The sequence below is a fragment of the Ochotona princeps genome, chromosome 23, assembly GCF_030435755.1.
Source record: "Ochotona princeps isolate mOchPri1 chromosome 23, mOchPri1.hap1, whole genome shotgun sequence".
NCBI classification, from domain to species: Eukaryota; Metazoa; Chordata; class Mammalia; order Lagomorpha; family Ochotonidae; genus Ochotona; species Ochotona princeps.
The window spans coordinates 15,796,779-15,813,041 of NC_080854.1; the positions used below are offsets into that span (position 1 = coordinate 15,796,779).

Consider the following 16,263-nt stretch of genomic DNA (forward strand, 5'->3'; position numbering starts at 1 on the left):
AATTAAAAGATTATAAATATTGAGAAAAAAAAGCTCAACTTGCTTGGTTGTAGTTTATTTAAATAATTTTTTAATGGAACATATTTAAGACCATCCATTTCTTGCAAAAATTGTAAGAAAAAAGCACTGTTTTGTAATAGGATCAGAATACCTACAATTCTATCCATGGTAATATGTATTATTTTCAAGTGAAACAAAAACCGATTTATGGTCTAGTATAAGGTAAATGATACATGCAAAATAGTTGGTAAGATACAAAAATCTGTCTTTTGAACTCATGGGCATTTTATAACACTTCACATGGCTTCCCCTATCGCTCACAGACCACCATTCTAAATGGGGAATCTTGGGGCCGATGTTGTAGCACAACAGGTAAAATGGCTATGTAGGGCAGCAGCAGCCTGTGTGGGCAACTGTTTGGGTACCGAATACTCTACTTCCAATCCAACTTCCTCATCATGCTCTAGGAAAATGACCCATAGGTTTGGAACCATGCCACACAGACCCAGAGTGTCTACGGCCTCCCAGCTATTGCAGCCCTCTGGGAAGTAAACCAGTGCATGGAAGTCATTTCATTCTTCATAACTTTGATGTTCAAGTGAATGAGCAAATCTTTTAAAAGGCAGGGCTGGGAGGAAGCGGGGAGAGGGTTGTCACTGACATGTAGAAGGCTTAGGAAAATGAAACATATTTAATGAGTCAATAAGCATTTTTGTTTACCAGAATAACAGAATGACTGTATTAAAGCAAACTTCCAGGAAGGGGGCTAGAAAAACCAACATTCATTTGCTCATTGGTACTTCCGTTAAAAAATAATCAAGTTTTAACTGTGACAGTTGCTCTACAAACTTGGAGGTTTCTGTGCATTTTTTTAACATGGTAAAGACACATACAGGGATAGATTGAAGGAAGCAGCACTAAACTGACTAATGACGTCTACGCTCATGTGATCTTCCTGCTTCCCACCTGTGGGAGCCACCAGGAGAAAAGAAAAAACCTGGAAGCTTATAAAGGATGTGCAAATGGCCTGGAGCGGTAGCCTAGCAGCTGAAGTCCTTGCCTTGAATGCGCCAGGATCTCATATGGGTGCCAGTTCTAATCCTGTCCATCCTGCTTCCCACCCAACTCCCCGCTTGTGGCCGGGGAAAGCAGTTGAGGATGGCTCAAAGCCTTGGGCACTGTTCCCGTGTGGGAAACTCAGAGGAGGCTCCAGGCTCCTTGCTTCGAATCCACTCAGCTCCAGTCATTGTGGCCAATTGAGGAGTGAATCAACGGACGGAAGATCTTCCTCTTTATCTCTCCTCCTCTATATATATCTGACTTTGCAATAAAAATAAATAAATATTTAAAAAAAAACAGAATGTGCAAGGTCTATGTACATAGAAGTATTGAAGGGGGAGGAAGTGGTCAATTTAACAGCAGCTGATACAGTCCCCCAACCCCTTCTACCACAGACGTGACACAGCTTTCTCATTCTGACACTGCTTGATATTCATTTGTCAAACAGAAACTTCAATGTAAATGTTTCAACAGTTCAGAGCGTCAGTACCTGCAAGGCTACGCCACTCATCCTTCCCTTCTAACAACTTCTCCACGAAAGATTCCATGAGAAATTTACTGGGGACCATTAGAGGATCATTCAGCAATATTTACACCTCCTTTGCTCTCCCCTTATCAGCTGCTCAAGTAAGCATTTTTCTTATAAAATTCGTGGTGTCTACATGAGTCTTTAAAACCACGCTACAGGAGGAAGTTGGGATACTATCTGCATTGTCAACAAAAAAATGAGAACTCAGTCCTTAACACATAATTCACTCCACACGACTGTCACCCCTGTGTCACCTGCACTGCAGCCACCACTTATCTGTTTCATAAAGCTGTGATGCAGCTCTGAAATACATCTTTATTCCCCTATGGGCACAGCTGTTACCTTCCAGGCAATGCAAATAATAATAATAATAATCAATAAATAAAAGAAGAAGAAGCCAGTACAAACTGTCAAAGGTACCAGAACAAACACTCCTTAAAGACAGGGGAGGCTGGTACACTTGAAGGGACCTGCTAAGTAAAGGACTATTGTGATGATCCGAAAATAGATTTGGCTTGACTTTAGATTTAGTCAAGAAACTTTCTCGGTGACATTCAATGTGAATCAAGAAGCTGTATGGGGCTAAACAAGCAGGAAACATGGACCTAAATCCAGAATTTTTCAAACTTAGAATAAAAAAATCTATTCCACAGCTGCTACGAGAGGTGAGCAGGAGGATCCCAGAACATGGACGTAAATACATCCCTGGAGTGCTGAGCTGATTCGAGAATGGCCAAGAGCAAGTGCAGTGAATCTTTAAAGACACTCTCTTGGGCTTGGATCGTGTGACCCTCTAGATAAAGAATGCACGGAATTGCCTAAAAGGACATATGCTAGTTATCATATTGTTTCTTTTTTCTACTTTCGCATTCATTTAGTGTAAGCTTTAATTAGAATTTGCTATTTGATGGTACATCTTTTTTTAAAGTACAAATCAACATTGTTTTACATTGAGAAAATTTTGCATTTCTCAGTCAGGATGGTTACAAAAGAGCTTTTTTTTTTTCTTGTCATGCACGGTCACCAGGAACTAGAATTGAACGGGTGTTATGAAGTGAACAGTATTGCCTTCCCTCTTCCTGAGTTAGGCAGTTGTCAGCACACGTGCAGGAAACGGTTAACTCGGCAGGTTCTGGTGTTGACTTTAGGAGGGCTCTTGCGTGCAACCGGAAAACCAACTCTTGACTAAAGTCTGAAGTCTGTATATCTGAAGTCGTGGGCCTTACAGTATCAGCTTGATCATAAACACTTTATGCTAACAAAGTTTATTTACTAAGATGCACAGTTTTTCCTTGCAAGGCTGGGATCTGAGTAGCCCTGGTCAGTCACATAGATGCTGTATACACCTATCCCTCAGTCAACAGCGTGGACACCACAGTTCAGGCGAACTTCCCTGGAGGACCTCATCTTCATGTGTGTTCACACACAGTCAGTGGGAAAACTACAGAGCATCTGTGTGAATAGTGAGAGGACACCCGAGAGCCCAAAAATCTGTCCTTAAACCAAAGAGCCGGAGGGTGGTCCTAGAAACACCCTCATCTAGCGCAAAATTTGAAGTTCCTGTAAAATCACTGCCATTTCAGAGATGACAAAATCAAGACTCAGCGGGACTAGGTAATTCAATTAGTTAGAAGAAATGCAAATCAGTATAGTCATCTTCTCACATAATGTTATATTACAAATGATAAGGAACTTGTTTGTAAAGTTGAACCAAAACATTTACTACCTTTCTTTTTGAAAATTTACCATATAATTTGTGAAACCTGAAAATGTTTTGGCTATGATTGATCTACAACATCAGTCCAATTTACATGTGTTAAGAATTTGGGTATGTCCGTGGTGGTAAAGTGGTATCAAATGTGCTGAAATCTTGTATGGGTCCCTCGGCTTTGTAAAAAACAAAACAGCGCCTATCAGCATTTTCCAACTTTGAGATCTCGAGTCTCCCTCCCCTTTCAGATACCCATCCGTACATCTGCATCTACTTATCATAAGCCATGTACGCATCCACATGCCAATTGCTACATATAGTATGTCATTTTGTGTATGTTTGTATGTACAGATAGATATTCATATGTACAGAGAAAAATACGTCTTCAATGTCTGAACATGTAGCTAACAATGCTGTCTTTGCTGTTCAGCGCGGAAAGTCTGAGATGCACACTAACCTGCTTTGTATTTCTGCTCAGTACCGAGAAATGTTTGGTAGCATTTCTTAATTGCAGTTTAGAGCACACCAGTGTCAGAAGGATTGTATTTCTATGGTGGTTAGAAAATTAACAGGCATAGAATCTTTGTAATAGTTATTAATATTTCTTGTAAAAGTAGATAATTTATGACTTAGTTTATAATCAACAAGAATGAACAGAAAGGCTTTCATTACTATAAAATTTGATTTGCTTTTGTGAAATGAACTGCATATGAAAACAGCAATGTCAATTATCCATTTCAGTTTTAATGTTAAGGTACAAAAACTGGCCCATTTTCTATTTGTCTTCTTCAAATGTATATGCTTGTATAACAGAAAAATATAAGTTCTCCATAGATCAGGATCTTCATCTACAAAACAGAAAATTGCTGCTGTTTAATATTTGAAATTCACATTTCCCACAAGGCACCTGAGAGTCTGAAAAAGAAATTGTTCAGTTTTCAAAAAACCCTCTATGAAACTACTGTCACGGCTAGGTTTCTGTCTGCCAATTACTTGCAGCTAGAAAAGAGTTTGTGCATAACAGAAAGCAAGAATTGAGTGTACCAGGAATGTTAAATTCATGGCATAGAAAGGCAACACACACACACATAAAACTCATATTAAATCAAACTAGTATGACTCCAAAAAACTAAGTTTAAATTTTTTATTGGCTGAAGTGTCATCACTTTGAAGCCACATTCCACTAAGCGTATTCAGTTTCCTTGAAATCACCTGATTGGTACTCCCTAACGTCACCAGCCTAGCCTGATTTTCTCAGAAGGATGTACTGCTCCAAGAAAGAAGAGATGATTTGGCTTATAGGGACTTATTCAAACTTTTTCCTTAGCTCACTAAAAATACATTTGAGCTTGCAGTACAGGAATCGTTTCAAATTCTGTGGTGATAATAAAGTAATGACTGCTTTTCAGCTGGAGGCCCCTTTCCTCCACACTCTAACCAGGGTGCATTCTAATGAGAAATGATGACTGCATCACCTTTTATCCGTGAACAGACTTTAGCATGCAGCCCCTGTCTCCCAGTCAGTATCTAAGACTCCATTCTTAAGAGGATCAATGACATGGACACCTAATGACTGACAATACTTATCACAATCAAGAATTCACGCCGTCAAGTTTGTGCACACTGACTCCAGAACTTACTGGCTTCTGCCAACACGCTTGTGAAGGTCCAAGCGTGCCCTGGATCACAATCTGTGAATCAGGCATCCAGGAAAATACCTACTGTGCGCACGAAGCATGTAAAATCCACACCTCGTCCCATGTCCACAAGAGTGTGTTCAGAGCACCATCTTCCTTGTCCACTCACATGTCGCCAACACTGATGTCTGGCTTTCTCAAGCTCCATCACTGCCAACACTCACCAAAGGGGAATGTGCATCCTAACTCAGAAAAATCCGTAAGTGCTTTAAAATGCTTTACTGCATTTCTCATATGGTCACTAGGGGCGATGATTTTCCAAATGGGTATCTTCATTGATTTTTTTAAGTGTAATTTATCAAAGAAATGAAATTAGATAAATCCCAATTGCAGATTTCACCTCGCCATGAACTCCGAAAGTATTTTCCATCACAGGCTGTTCACTACGAAGCTCCACTGCAGTCAGAATGTCAGAATTAAAGGGGACATAATCAGTCCTTCGACTATACAACATCATCATCTATCGCAAATACTTCCTTATGAGACTGACTTCCAACCATGAACCAAAGAGGACTCGGCAAACTTCAAGACCTCGATGAGTAATAGCTGAGAAGCCTTCTCAGCAATGGATTCAACACAGCCAAAGAGAGTGAGTGAATGGACCAGAAAAATAAACTCTCGTGTAGGAAAGTTAGTGGCATGAATGCCAAATGCATTTTTACCAGTGTTTTCCTGGTCATAATACAACTTCCAAAAAACTTGCTGAAAATAAATTTCTGAAGCCTGCATGTGAATCAGTTATTTCCATGTCTATCACATTGCTGTTTGCCCCCCACAGAAAAATTATTTTTAATGATGAATACTCGAAGTTTGCCAAAGTGCTTTCAACAAAACTCTCTTGAGATGTTCCAGATCTGCAACCAAGTAAGTTTGAAAAACCCTGAATACTTCATTCACCTCTTGGATATGCATAACATATAAAGGCTCTGAAAAACAAAACTAACCATTAAAACTGCTTAAGCATTTCCAAGTCATACTTGGTTTCATACCCAACATCATATTAAACACTCTGGGAAATACTAACACACAACATGGGAATATTATTGCCCCATTATTTAAGGAATATTGGAAAATATTCACTATTTTCTAGTTACTTTGATAGACATTAGAGTTCTCGCCCCTAATCCCTAATTCTGTACTTACTCCTGCATGATCATTTTTAACTTGACTTACGAACATTTTTAGGCAGCTCTGTGCTTAACAATATTTTTGTTTTCTATTTTGTCTGTTCTTCATTCTTCATAGATCAGAGAGGCAACAAATGCAGCTATGTTAATCTCTGTCTTAGTTAGATATTTCAAATGCGGCTAGTGTTCAGGTAGTGATTCTTGGATAACCAAAGCGTGTACTTCCTAAAGCAGTAAAATCATGATGAAAATAACAATGAAAGCACTTATGATTCTCAATCTACACAACAATGTTCAGAAACAGTCCGACTTTGAGGGAAATCAACTAGCAACTAACATTCTGCAAATTCCACTACAGGGAAAAATGGCCTGACTGAACAAAGGTTCGAGCAGGCGTTTCCCTTGTAAATTGAATATTCAACAATGTGTCACCCTCTGTTTAATTCCAAGGCTATATCAGCCAAAAATTACTCATGAAGATCGCTCATATGAAAATAAATAACATTCAAGGCATTTAGTATTGGTGTTAATCAACAATAAATGTGAATAAACTTTACATTCTCATTCTGTTCCCATCAAATTTCATTCCTCATTTTGTTCTGCCCAGGCTCTCACACGATCCTCTGTTGCATAAATATGTCATATATCCTAGTGAACAGAGAAATCCTTTGTGGGCACAGATAAGATTAAATGGACTAGTCTCTGCGATAATAAAAACCATAATGCTGATATTCAAACCAACTGTTCTATGCAGCACAGACACTATCAATCTATAAATCTAAGCAGCTATATTGTAAAGTAATGCAAACAACTGCAAATGGAGAGAGGGGCTGAGCCAGCAAACAGGAGCAAGACAGTGAATGAAAGCCTGAGAGACATACAGGGATGAGCAGGAAGAAAAACGCTTCTTCTGATCCAAGAAGGGTAACTGAAGATTGTATGAAGAAAACCACAGTTTCATTTGGAAGCTTCCGAACAGACAGATATGAGTAAATTGATGACTAAAGAGGACAAGCATAAATGAGCCAGATGAGTCAGAGGCCAATACTGAAAACTTTTCAAAACCACTGGGTCAAGTGATTAATCTAAGGCCAACAGAACTCGGATTAAACGTTGACACGAGATGAAATGCAAATTCTGTCAATGACTGCAAAGTGGAGGTAGGCGGAGCTTCTAGAATGGAGACTAGGAAGTTGGGCTATGTGAAATTCTAGACTGCAGTTCACACTTAAGTCTCCTAAAATAGACTACTGACCGGACAAAGACTGCAGAGAAGCTTCTCTCAAAGGAGAAACCAGGAACTGCTGTGTTGAAGCGAAGATGAAAAATATGCAGGTGAAAGCGTCCATCTTTAGTGACATAATAGGAATCCTACAGCTTGTCACAGTGAAACTGGGATAAAAAGTCACTTGTCCATCAAAAAAAAAAGTGTATCACACTTGTCTTTCCTGGAGAACACAGAAGGTGTGATTTCAAAAATTTACAAAACGAAAATAAATAAAACTTGAAAAAAATTGGAGAATGGGTAAGAGAAAGATGGCATTCATCAATAACTTGACTAAAAACTAAAATGATTAGACTAAACCAGTAGCTAAACTCACAAAGCAACATATATTCACAAAGGCAAGAGCTACTGAAAAGCAAATGTAGCAGAGAATTACAGCATGTTTTTAGGATTGATGAAGGAATTCAAATGTCGACACAAGGGTTCCACAGGCAATGCACACAATGTTCCAACCAGCATGCTTTTCACTGGCCTCAGGCACATCCCTTGCCATCCAGTAGATCTTCAGCACTGTATCTGGAAGACTTTCATTAGCAATCTTTCCCCATTCCCAAACATTCCCCACTACTCAAGTCATGCTAGTTTAGCCAACACCCCTTATATTCTAAACAAACATTGACTTAAACTGAAATCTATTTCTGCTTTGCCTCTAACTAATACTGTAAGGCAACTAAATTCCCCAAGCCTGTTTCTTTACTGATATAATGTACAATAGCTGGTAAAATAGCCTAGGTGTTGCAAATACAGGGATGACATAAGGCAGACAAAGACTACCACAGACTATGCTCAGTAAACCTCATTAGTAGTATTGTCTCAATCCATGAAATATATGGAGCTGCTTTTTTTTTTTAATGCATAACCTTCAACAAAGTTATACCTCTGCTAAATTGGTGGTTACTTTAGGTCAGTGGCTTTAAAATTCATTCACCAATGAAATCGTGATCAGAATAATTTTTATACTGAAAAGAACAATCCTAATTTAAAAAGGGACCCCACAGCCCAGATTCTCACTGATTCAGCTTTTTTCATCCCACTCCTCAGTCGCCCAACTCCAGCTTTAAAGTGTCTTTCAAGGATCTAAGGAACATTTTTTTTTAAATCTATATTCTGTATGTATATATATATATATATATATATATTTATACTGGTATGGCATAAAATCATGGTGAATCCTCACTGCAAAGAGGAACATGCTAATTTTGTACTTTAAGAAATGATCACTCTTTTTATTCTGACGCCTTGAAGAACACTTGATGGTGTCGACACAACCACATATTACAGGATTTCTACAATGAGCACTTTCCCCCATCCTTCACATTGAAAGCCGAGAAATCTTATTAGAATGATGCTACAGTTTTGGTTTTTTTTCACCCTCCCTACTCTTCGTCTGTGCCCACTCTGACATCTCTGCTTAGAATGCCCAAAGAAAACGAATGGTCTTTCACAAGAAAGCTTTGGGTCTCGCTTCATGATCTCCTCCTGAATTATGTATGGAGTTACACCTGGGCGGTCCCAAGGTGGGTAAGGCCCCTAGAAAGTTGGCTTGAGGCCGGCATTGTAGTAAAATGGGTTAAGCTTCTGCCTGTAATAATGGTATCCCATATGTATACAAGTTCAAGTCCCAGCTGTGTCACTTCCAATCTAGCTCCCTGTTAATGCACAAGTGAAAATATCTGAAGATGGCCCAAGTACTTGGGCCCCTCTATCAATGTGGGGGACACCTGGGAAGTTCCAGGCCTCTGGCTTTGGCCTGGCACAGCCCTAACAATTGTGGCCATCTGGGGACATGAACCAGAAAATTAAAACTCTGTGTGTGTGTGCATGTGTGTGTGTGGACTCAGCCTTTCAAGTAAGTAAAAGCAACTTGTTAAAATATTTGATTATCAAAGTGCTATTTACTTTTTACGTTTAGAGCTCAAACAGTCCGGTAGGCCACAGTGCTCTTAATTTCCTATTGCCCTCAGCAATTCCATTATCTGACCTCCCTTCTAAAGCACTAAACTCGTTACCCAAAGCACAGGACTCATAATCTGGACGGCCAGCCTCTGTCACTCTGGATTATCTTAAATTTTCACTACTAGTGCCATCACCATACTGGGGTTTTTGAAGTTTGAATATTGCCATAACCAGTCGCTGAGGCTACAGAATTTCTTTTTGCTTGCCACAATAAGGTTTAGCATTTTGTTTTGGACCTCGTTAAACATTTACGTATTAATAGCAGTGACAGGGAACAGCAATGAGTCTGTCAGAGATAGTTCTTCAAGAGGCTCACAAAGAAAAGTGAGTAGTCATTTCCAATGCAGATGGTTCCCAGCCTATAACGGTTCCATTTAGGATGCCTAAACTTTACACCGCTTCAAAAGCCATATGCATTCAGTAGAAAGCATACTGAAATTTTTCATTTTGTCTCTTCTGCTAGACTTTCAATGTATGCTAGGGCACTTTCTCATACTTTCCTAAGAGTAAACAATCCACACTTCAATATACTGTGTTTCAAAGGTGAAGTGTTTTAAGTGCATTTTCAACTGATGATATTTTCAACTTACCATAAGTTAACCAGAGGAGTATCTGAATAGGGTGACAACGTGGTTACAGAAACACCTAACGGAATCATATCAGAAGCATTTGCCGGCAAAGCCTTAGAGAGTAATCTGGCTTAGCAAGATCTCAACAGTCAGGGCTGGCTAGAGATAAGATGGGAAAGGATGCAGAGAGATATTTCAGAAAGCATGCATGAAGATAGGCCAGGCCAGAAAAAAAACCAGCATGTTCTCTGGAGGAATGTTGCAGTATTATTAGTTGCCAAAAAAAACAACAATCATCTGGACAGAAATTCTACAATAAGGAGGATACACTTCACCAGGTGCCCATCTACCCATGACCACGTCGAAGAGCGTCTGTTCGGACAATACAGAGTACACTCGGGCAGCCAACTCCAAACATGCTGCCAAACACTGCATTTCTAATCTTGTAATAATTCTTCACATAAATATTAGAATTCTTGCCATGCACAGTCATATTCCTTCACTGGGAAACTCCCAGTTTTAAAACAATTGCCTTCTTCTCATATCTTTTCTTTTCAAAAGCATTAATGTTATATTTCTGTGCAAACATAATGAAGTTTCAAATATAATAGTTGGATGCATATATTTCATATGCAAATGGTCATATAAAAAGTCCAGGGGTGACTTCTACTGTACTAATAGATTACAGAGCACATCGTATATTCTATTTTCTTCTTTTTGGTATATCACTTCTTATTTTTATATAATAAATGATTTCTTGTGTATTTTGAAAATTCCAGAGTTCTAGTTTCACAATACCTTCTTGCCTAAAACTCACACTCAGGGACTGGCAGGGCAGGTGTGACCAGGCCCGGAGGGCTCCAGACTCACACCTTGTCTTTGGAATCTATCAGCCCCAGGGATTCAGCCTGCTTCCCTCCTCCCTCCGTCACCATCCCTATACATCTCATCCTTTTGTTTTTTTCCCACCAAACCAGATTACAAATGAGATGAGGAATTGGTCTCAAATCCTTTGGGTTACAATTGAGTTTACTACTCATCATCCTGCAAGAATAATTAGGGAGGAGATCACAAACACAACAGAATATATGCAACTGAGGCTTTTGGTTCAACGTTCTGGTCACACTGCTGAAACTACGAGGCGACACTGGCTAGGAGTCCATGTCAGGCTCCAAGACCACTGATGGTTACAGAGTTTGCTCAGGAGTCTGGAAAGCAGGGATATTCTAAGGATCAGTGCTAGAATGAAGTATCTGACTGAATATACACTACACAATTTTCAAGCATGCGTTCACGTTGCTAATAATCAAATTCGTGATAATTAGAACTTTCTTTCTCCATCAGCAGATACTAAAAATTACAACTCCCAATGAAGTGTCTATATAATTTTTCATTGCCAGAGTGTCTTCCTGCTCAAAATCATCGGGCACTTTAAAGTGAAAGAAGGCACAAGGTCCCAGAAGTGTGACAGCGCAAGATTTACAGCGCACTCCACCATGACTCAGAGTGAATTTGACTTGGCGTTTTCTACATTCAAAGATGAGAGTACCAACCACCTGAACCTCCCAGCATAGAAAGCCAGACAAGCTCATTGTCTGAGCTGACCATTTCCTCCCCCACTTCCCACCTACAGTCCACCAACAGTTATTAACAGGCACTTTGTCCCTCTAAGGATCACCAAATAAAAGGTCAATGTATTAGGCTAGGGCCAACCTGATGTAATCACCTCTTGGCATTTCCTTTTATCCACAGAAATATTAAAAAGGTACATTACAAAAATTCTCAATATTAACATGCAAGATCAACCTTTGTTTATAATTTTAATATGCAGCTTATTTTAGGAGAACATCAAGAGAGGAAACGAAATGTTACATTTTATCTACAAAGTGAATGAAAAATTATTGAAATATCTCAATGGTTTAAATGAAAAAGGTAGTTAAACAACATTCAATATAATCATATTGGTTTTCTCCATAAAATACTCACTGCCTTCAGAGATGAAATAGGTCGCATTTACTCAAAAGGACACTGCTGATTTAAACTCATGAACTGATAAGCACATTAAATCAAAATAGAATGTATTTATTTTAATTTTGAATGTTCAACTGAAATGTCAGGATGGGAACAATAATACATATAGGACTTTATGTAAGTAATAAAAACAAATTTTCTATCATTTGCCATTAGGGACAAACCATAAAGAGATTATTTATGGCACTGCACTAAAACAACTTGTTTCTCATACTGCCACATGAGCTTTTCAGAAGAAAAGGCAATTATCTCGGGAGTTATGCCAGTTGTCTTCCTCTTTAACAGGCAGTGCCACATTAGCTAGACAATTTCTAAGTAACAACGGACCAAAGAAATTATTCCCCCTTAAATTGGGTTATACAGAAAGAAGGCAGCACTGACCTTAACCATGGTACTTGTACCTTGGGGAAAATCTGTATTATTTTAATTCACTAACACCCTGGCCTTGCTCCTCCGAAACATTCACATCTTCCCTTCCTCTAATCTGATAACACTCAATCAAAAATGTTGATAAAGAATCTGAACTATGGCATCTAACAGATCTTAGACATGAAGTGTGCTATTTACTCCCCTCCCTGTACTGAGAAGCAAAGCATGGCCAAAAGCAGAGTAGTACTTTACGGAAATTTAGAAAACTAGTTAGTTGAATAGTCTTACCAAGGACTTTCCTGACCAGATATCTCACTGAAAGATACAGCAACACGCAAAAACAGTCACCGGCAAATACTCACCTAATCGCATGGGAATGTTTTAATAGACTGCTGAGCTAATTTAACTATTAAAATCACTTCCAAAGGATGGCAGTCCTATACCATCAGACCTCTGGATCTGCAGCATGGGCACAGCATCGATTTCATCAAATCTCTAACTCACCTCACCTGCACTTTCAATTGCAAAGACAGTACAACAGGATCACACACTGAGAAACACTATGTGTTAGCTTTTCACTGCGGAAGCAAGATAACAAAGGCAAAAGTATGGAAAGAAAAAAGTTTAGTGACTTTCTACTTTGAAGGCTGAAAGTCCAAAAGGCATGATGCAGGCTCCGGTGATGGCTCCACACTCGAACAGCAGAGTGCATGGGGAAGAAAGATCATGTGGCTTACCAGGAAGTTCAAGTGTGTGAAACCAAAAGCAGGCTTTTGCTAACAGCCTGGAAATACCTTTCTAAGGCCACACTGTCTAGAATGTAAAGAACTCCCACTAGCCCTTGGGTACCAGGCCTTTAACACATGGGCTTTTGAGGAAGAGCGGGGAGAGGGCAGTTCAACTTCAAAATCATAACAGACTGTAATTGACTTCTCTCCCACAAAATACACATTGAAGTTTAGTAATTCATGGTTATATTTTCCACTCGGATGCTAGTATACCAATTCTGGGGCTTAGGCATGCTGTACGGATGAGAAATCTGACAGCTGACTTAGAGCTTTACTGAGGTGTAGAAGGCATCACAGAACCTCAGTGTTATAAAGGTTCATATTAACACCAAGCTTTCTGAAGAGACTCACAGCAGAAAGCGTCTTTTGCAAAAATCTATGTTCCAAAGTGTCCATCAGCTCAGAGATCCTTTGGAATGTGGTCAACTAATATTAAATGCCAAATCCTGACAGCAAGGCGCTTCTGGGGCGTCCACCAAGATGTTATCCCTGACAATTCTCATACGTGGCCACTGCACCTTTATTCTACTGTGTTTCTGAAGGGCTGAAAGCAGAAAATACTTGCAAGTGAAGACAGCAAGGAATATTTTTAAGTGCTACCTGGCTACCTGGCTACCTTTGTTTTGGCTTCTACCCTTGCCTTAAAAAACCAGATTTGGGCTTGCTTCACGCTGTTGACCATTCGCCATTAAAATGTGTATGTCTCCTGTCTCCCCAAAAGAAAGAAGTCATTCACTCCAGCTTCATATAACTGCTACTTCTTGCCCAAAATTAGATGTGAAAGCCAAACTAGCATTCCTTGCAAATAAAAAAAAAATAAACACTGTATGAAGAACTGGCAGGCGGTATGTTTATCCTAACCTTCGAAAAACATGGCAACATACAGCACCAACTCACCAGGAAAACCACCACTTGTGAGCAAACTATAGTGTGCCATTGTCCTCTCCGGCACTGCACCCGCACTCAGTATTACAGTTCACACACGCTTGACTCTCATGAACCCCTACACGCCTTGAGCAATCTGTCAAAGTCTGAACGCCCAAGGTCCTGCTCACCGCCTGCAGCCTGGCCTCTGACACACTTCCATCAAACATATTTCTTTTCCCTCTTGGGACGTGGCTAAAGCACAGCAACAAGATTTAAGCCAAGCAGGCAAGCAAGCAAATAAAATATCCGAACAAGGAACACTCTTCAGAACAAAGGAAACACAGGAGTGTGGACAGGAAATGAAGCAACTCCACACACATAAATACCTTTTAGGGCCGCCAATGTAGGTGAAAGTAAAGGTGGAGTCAGAGTATCTGAAATCTGAAACAGAAAGTCCTGTTAAAACAGAAACTACCCATGCAATGGATTTCTGTTCCTTTTGATCCCAAACCGGGATTTGGGGCCCCAGTTACGGTAAGTTGAAGGCAGGCCTGGTCCGGTGCTTTGGTAAGCACCGTCTCCCCTCGGCGCCTTAGGGGATGCTCTGCACCCGAAGCCCGGGAGGCCGCCCCCTGCAACAAGTGCCAAGTGCCATAGCAACGGCGGGAATTTCCCCGATTGGAGCGGCCGGAAGCTACCCCCCATCGCGCTTGCTCCCTTTCCCAAGGGAGAAAAATGGACGCCTGGCGACCCCCAGACAGGGGCGCTGGGTGCCTCAAGAACCCTGGAAATTTCACTCTTCTTTCCGGGGCAGGATACTGCCAGTCGGAGGGGAATCCAGGGAACCCAAGAGACTGATGATGCGCCCAGCGCTGCCCCTCCGGGGTCCCGGCCGTCAGGCGCAGCAGCTGAGCGCAACGCAGCGCAGCGCAGCAGCTCGGCTCCCGGAGCCGCCGCTCAGCCCATTGCGCAAAGCAGGCGAGTCCAACCGCGGGCTCGGCCGCTGCCGCTGGAGCTGGGGGGCTGGCTTGGACGCTTCGGACATCGACCCGGGACCAGAAACACCATCCATAGCCGGTCCACCCTAACCTCTCCCCCGCCTCGCCCCGGGCTCTGGCCACCGGGGATCCGCCTTCAAAACTGGTGGCTGCCCCAGACCTGGGGGAGGGGAAGGGGAGAGGCCAGCGCCCCCTCCCCCTTTGGGTTCCCGCTTTCTTTGCAGACGCCGTGGCCGACGAACCGGGGACTGGGGACGTGCAACCCACCCTCCCCCCCCCCCACCAACCCCAGCCACACACGTCGCGGTCAGAACCCCGGGCAGCGGGGGGAGCGGGCGGGCGGAGGAAGCCGGCGCTGGGTCCGAGGCTCGGAGCTGGCGAGAACCCACCTGCAAACAGGCAGTCCTTTTCGGCTCTGGACTTCTGGATCACGACGTCGATATCCTTCTGAATTCGTTCTTGCCTTGAACACATCCCCATGAAATAAATCCCTGGAAAAGAAGCAGCCGCTGTTTCCACCCCTACCCCCACCCCCCTCGCACGCTTCCAGCTTTCGCAAATATTCAGTGAAAAATGAAACCTCTGGCCGAGGCAGGGGCTGAAAGCGAAGTGGTTTCGGAAGTGATCCCGGGTGTGAGAGGAGGTGGTGGTGGAGGAGGAGGGGAGGGGGGGGAGGTCGGCTTTGCATTCCCAGATGTGACCGCCCAGCTGCTGCCGCTCGCCCGCTGCTGGATTCCAATTTTTTCCTCCCCTTCTGACAATGGATGGTGATGACACCGAGTCTCACTTTCTCCCTCCGCCCCCCGCGCCCGGACCAACGCTCCTTGGGGAGGGAGGGGGCCTAGGGTGCTGGGAACGGCCGGCGGGCGCCGGCGAGGGGCGAGCCCCGCTCCGACTCACGCGCGCACACCCCTCGCGGCCCGCACGCCGGCCTTCCTTCCACACCCGCGCACACTCGCGCCCGCGGGCGGCGGCGGCGGTGGCCGTGCCCAGGCTGCTGCAGCGCCGCCCGCCAAGCCGCAGACCCTCCCGCTACCGCCCGCCCAAGTCAGCCGGCCTGGCCGCGGGCAGCCGGGGCTTTCATAGTATCCGCCATCCCCGGCTCAAGCTGCGTTTCCACACCCCCGCCCTCCCCTCGCGCCGGGAGCCGAGCGAAAAGGTAGGTAAGTGAAGACTCCCTGGGGCGCACAGCCTTCCCTGCGCACACCCCCACCGCCAACCACTTTTATGAATTCGACTCCACTTTTCAAAAGGAATTATGAGTCATATGGAAAGCC

At 42.5% G+C, this 16,263-nt stretch overlaps 1 protein-coding gene across 2 annotated transcripts in view; it reads right to left on the minus strand.

Moving 5' to 3' along the window:
- The window catches only part of PARP8 (poly(ADP-ribose) polymerase family member 8), a 143,199-nt gene extending 127,358 nt beyond the window's left edge, over positions 1–15,841 (minus strand). The window contains exons 1-3 of one of the 2 annotated variants that reach the window (XM_058680118.1): positions 15,567–15,841; positions 15,376–15,477; positions 14,375–14,429 (exon numbers count right to left, since the gene is read on the minus strand). In XM_058680118.1, the coding sequence (XP_058536101.1) occupies positions 14,375–14,429; positions 15,376–15,466 (146 nt within the window). In that variant the 5' untranslated portion in view covers positions 15,467–15,477; positions 15,567–15,841. The remainder of the gene's footprint in view (positions 1–14,374; positions 14,430–15,375; positions 15,478–15,566) is intronic. The other variant, XM_058680117.1, reaches the window with a different exon arrangement.
- Positions 15,842–16,263: the final 422 nt, after the last annotated feature.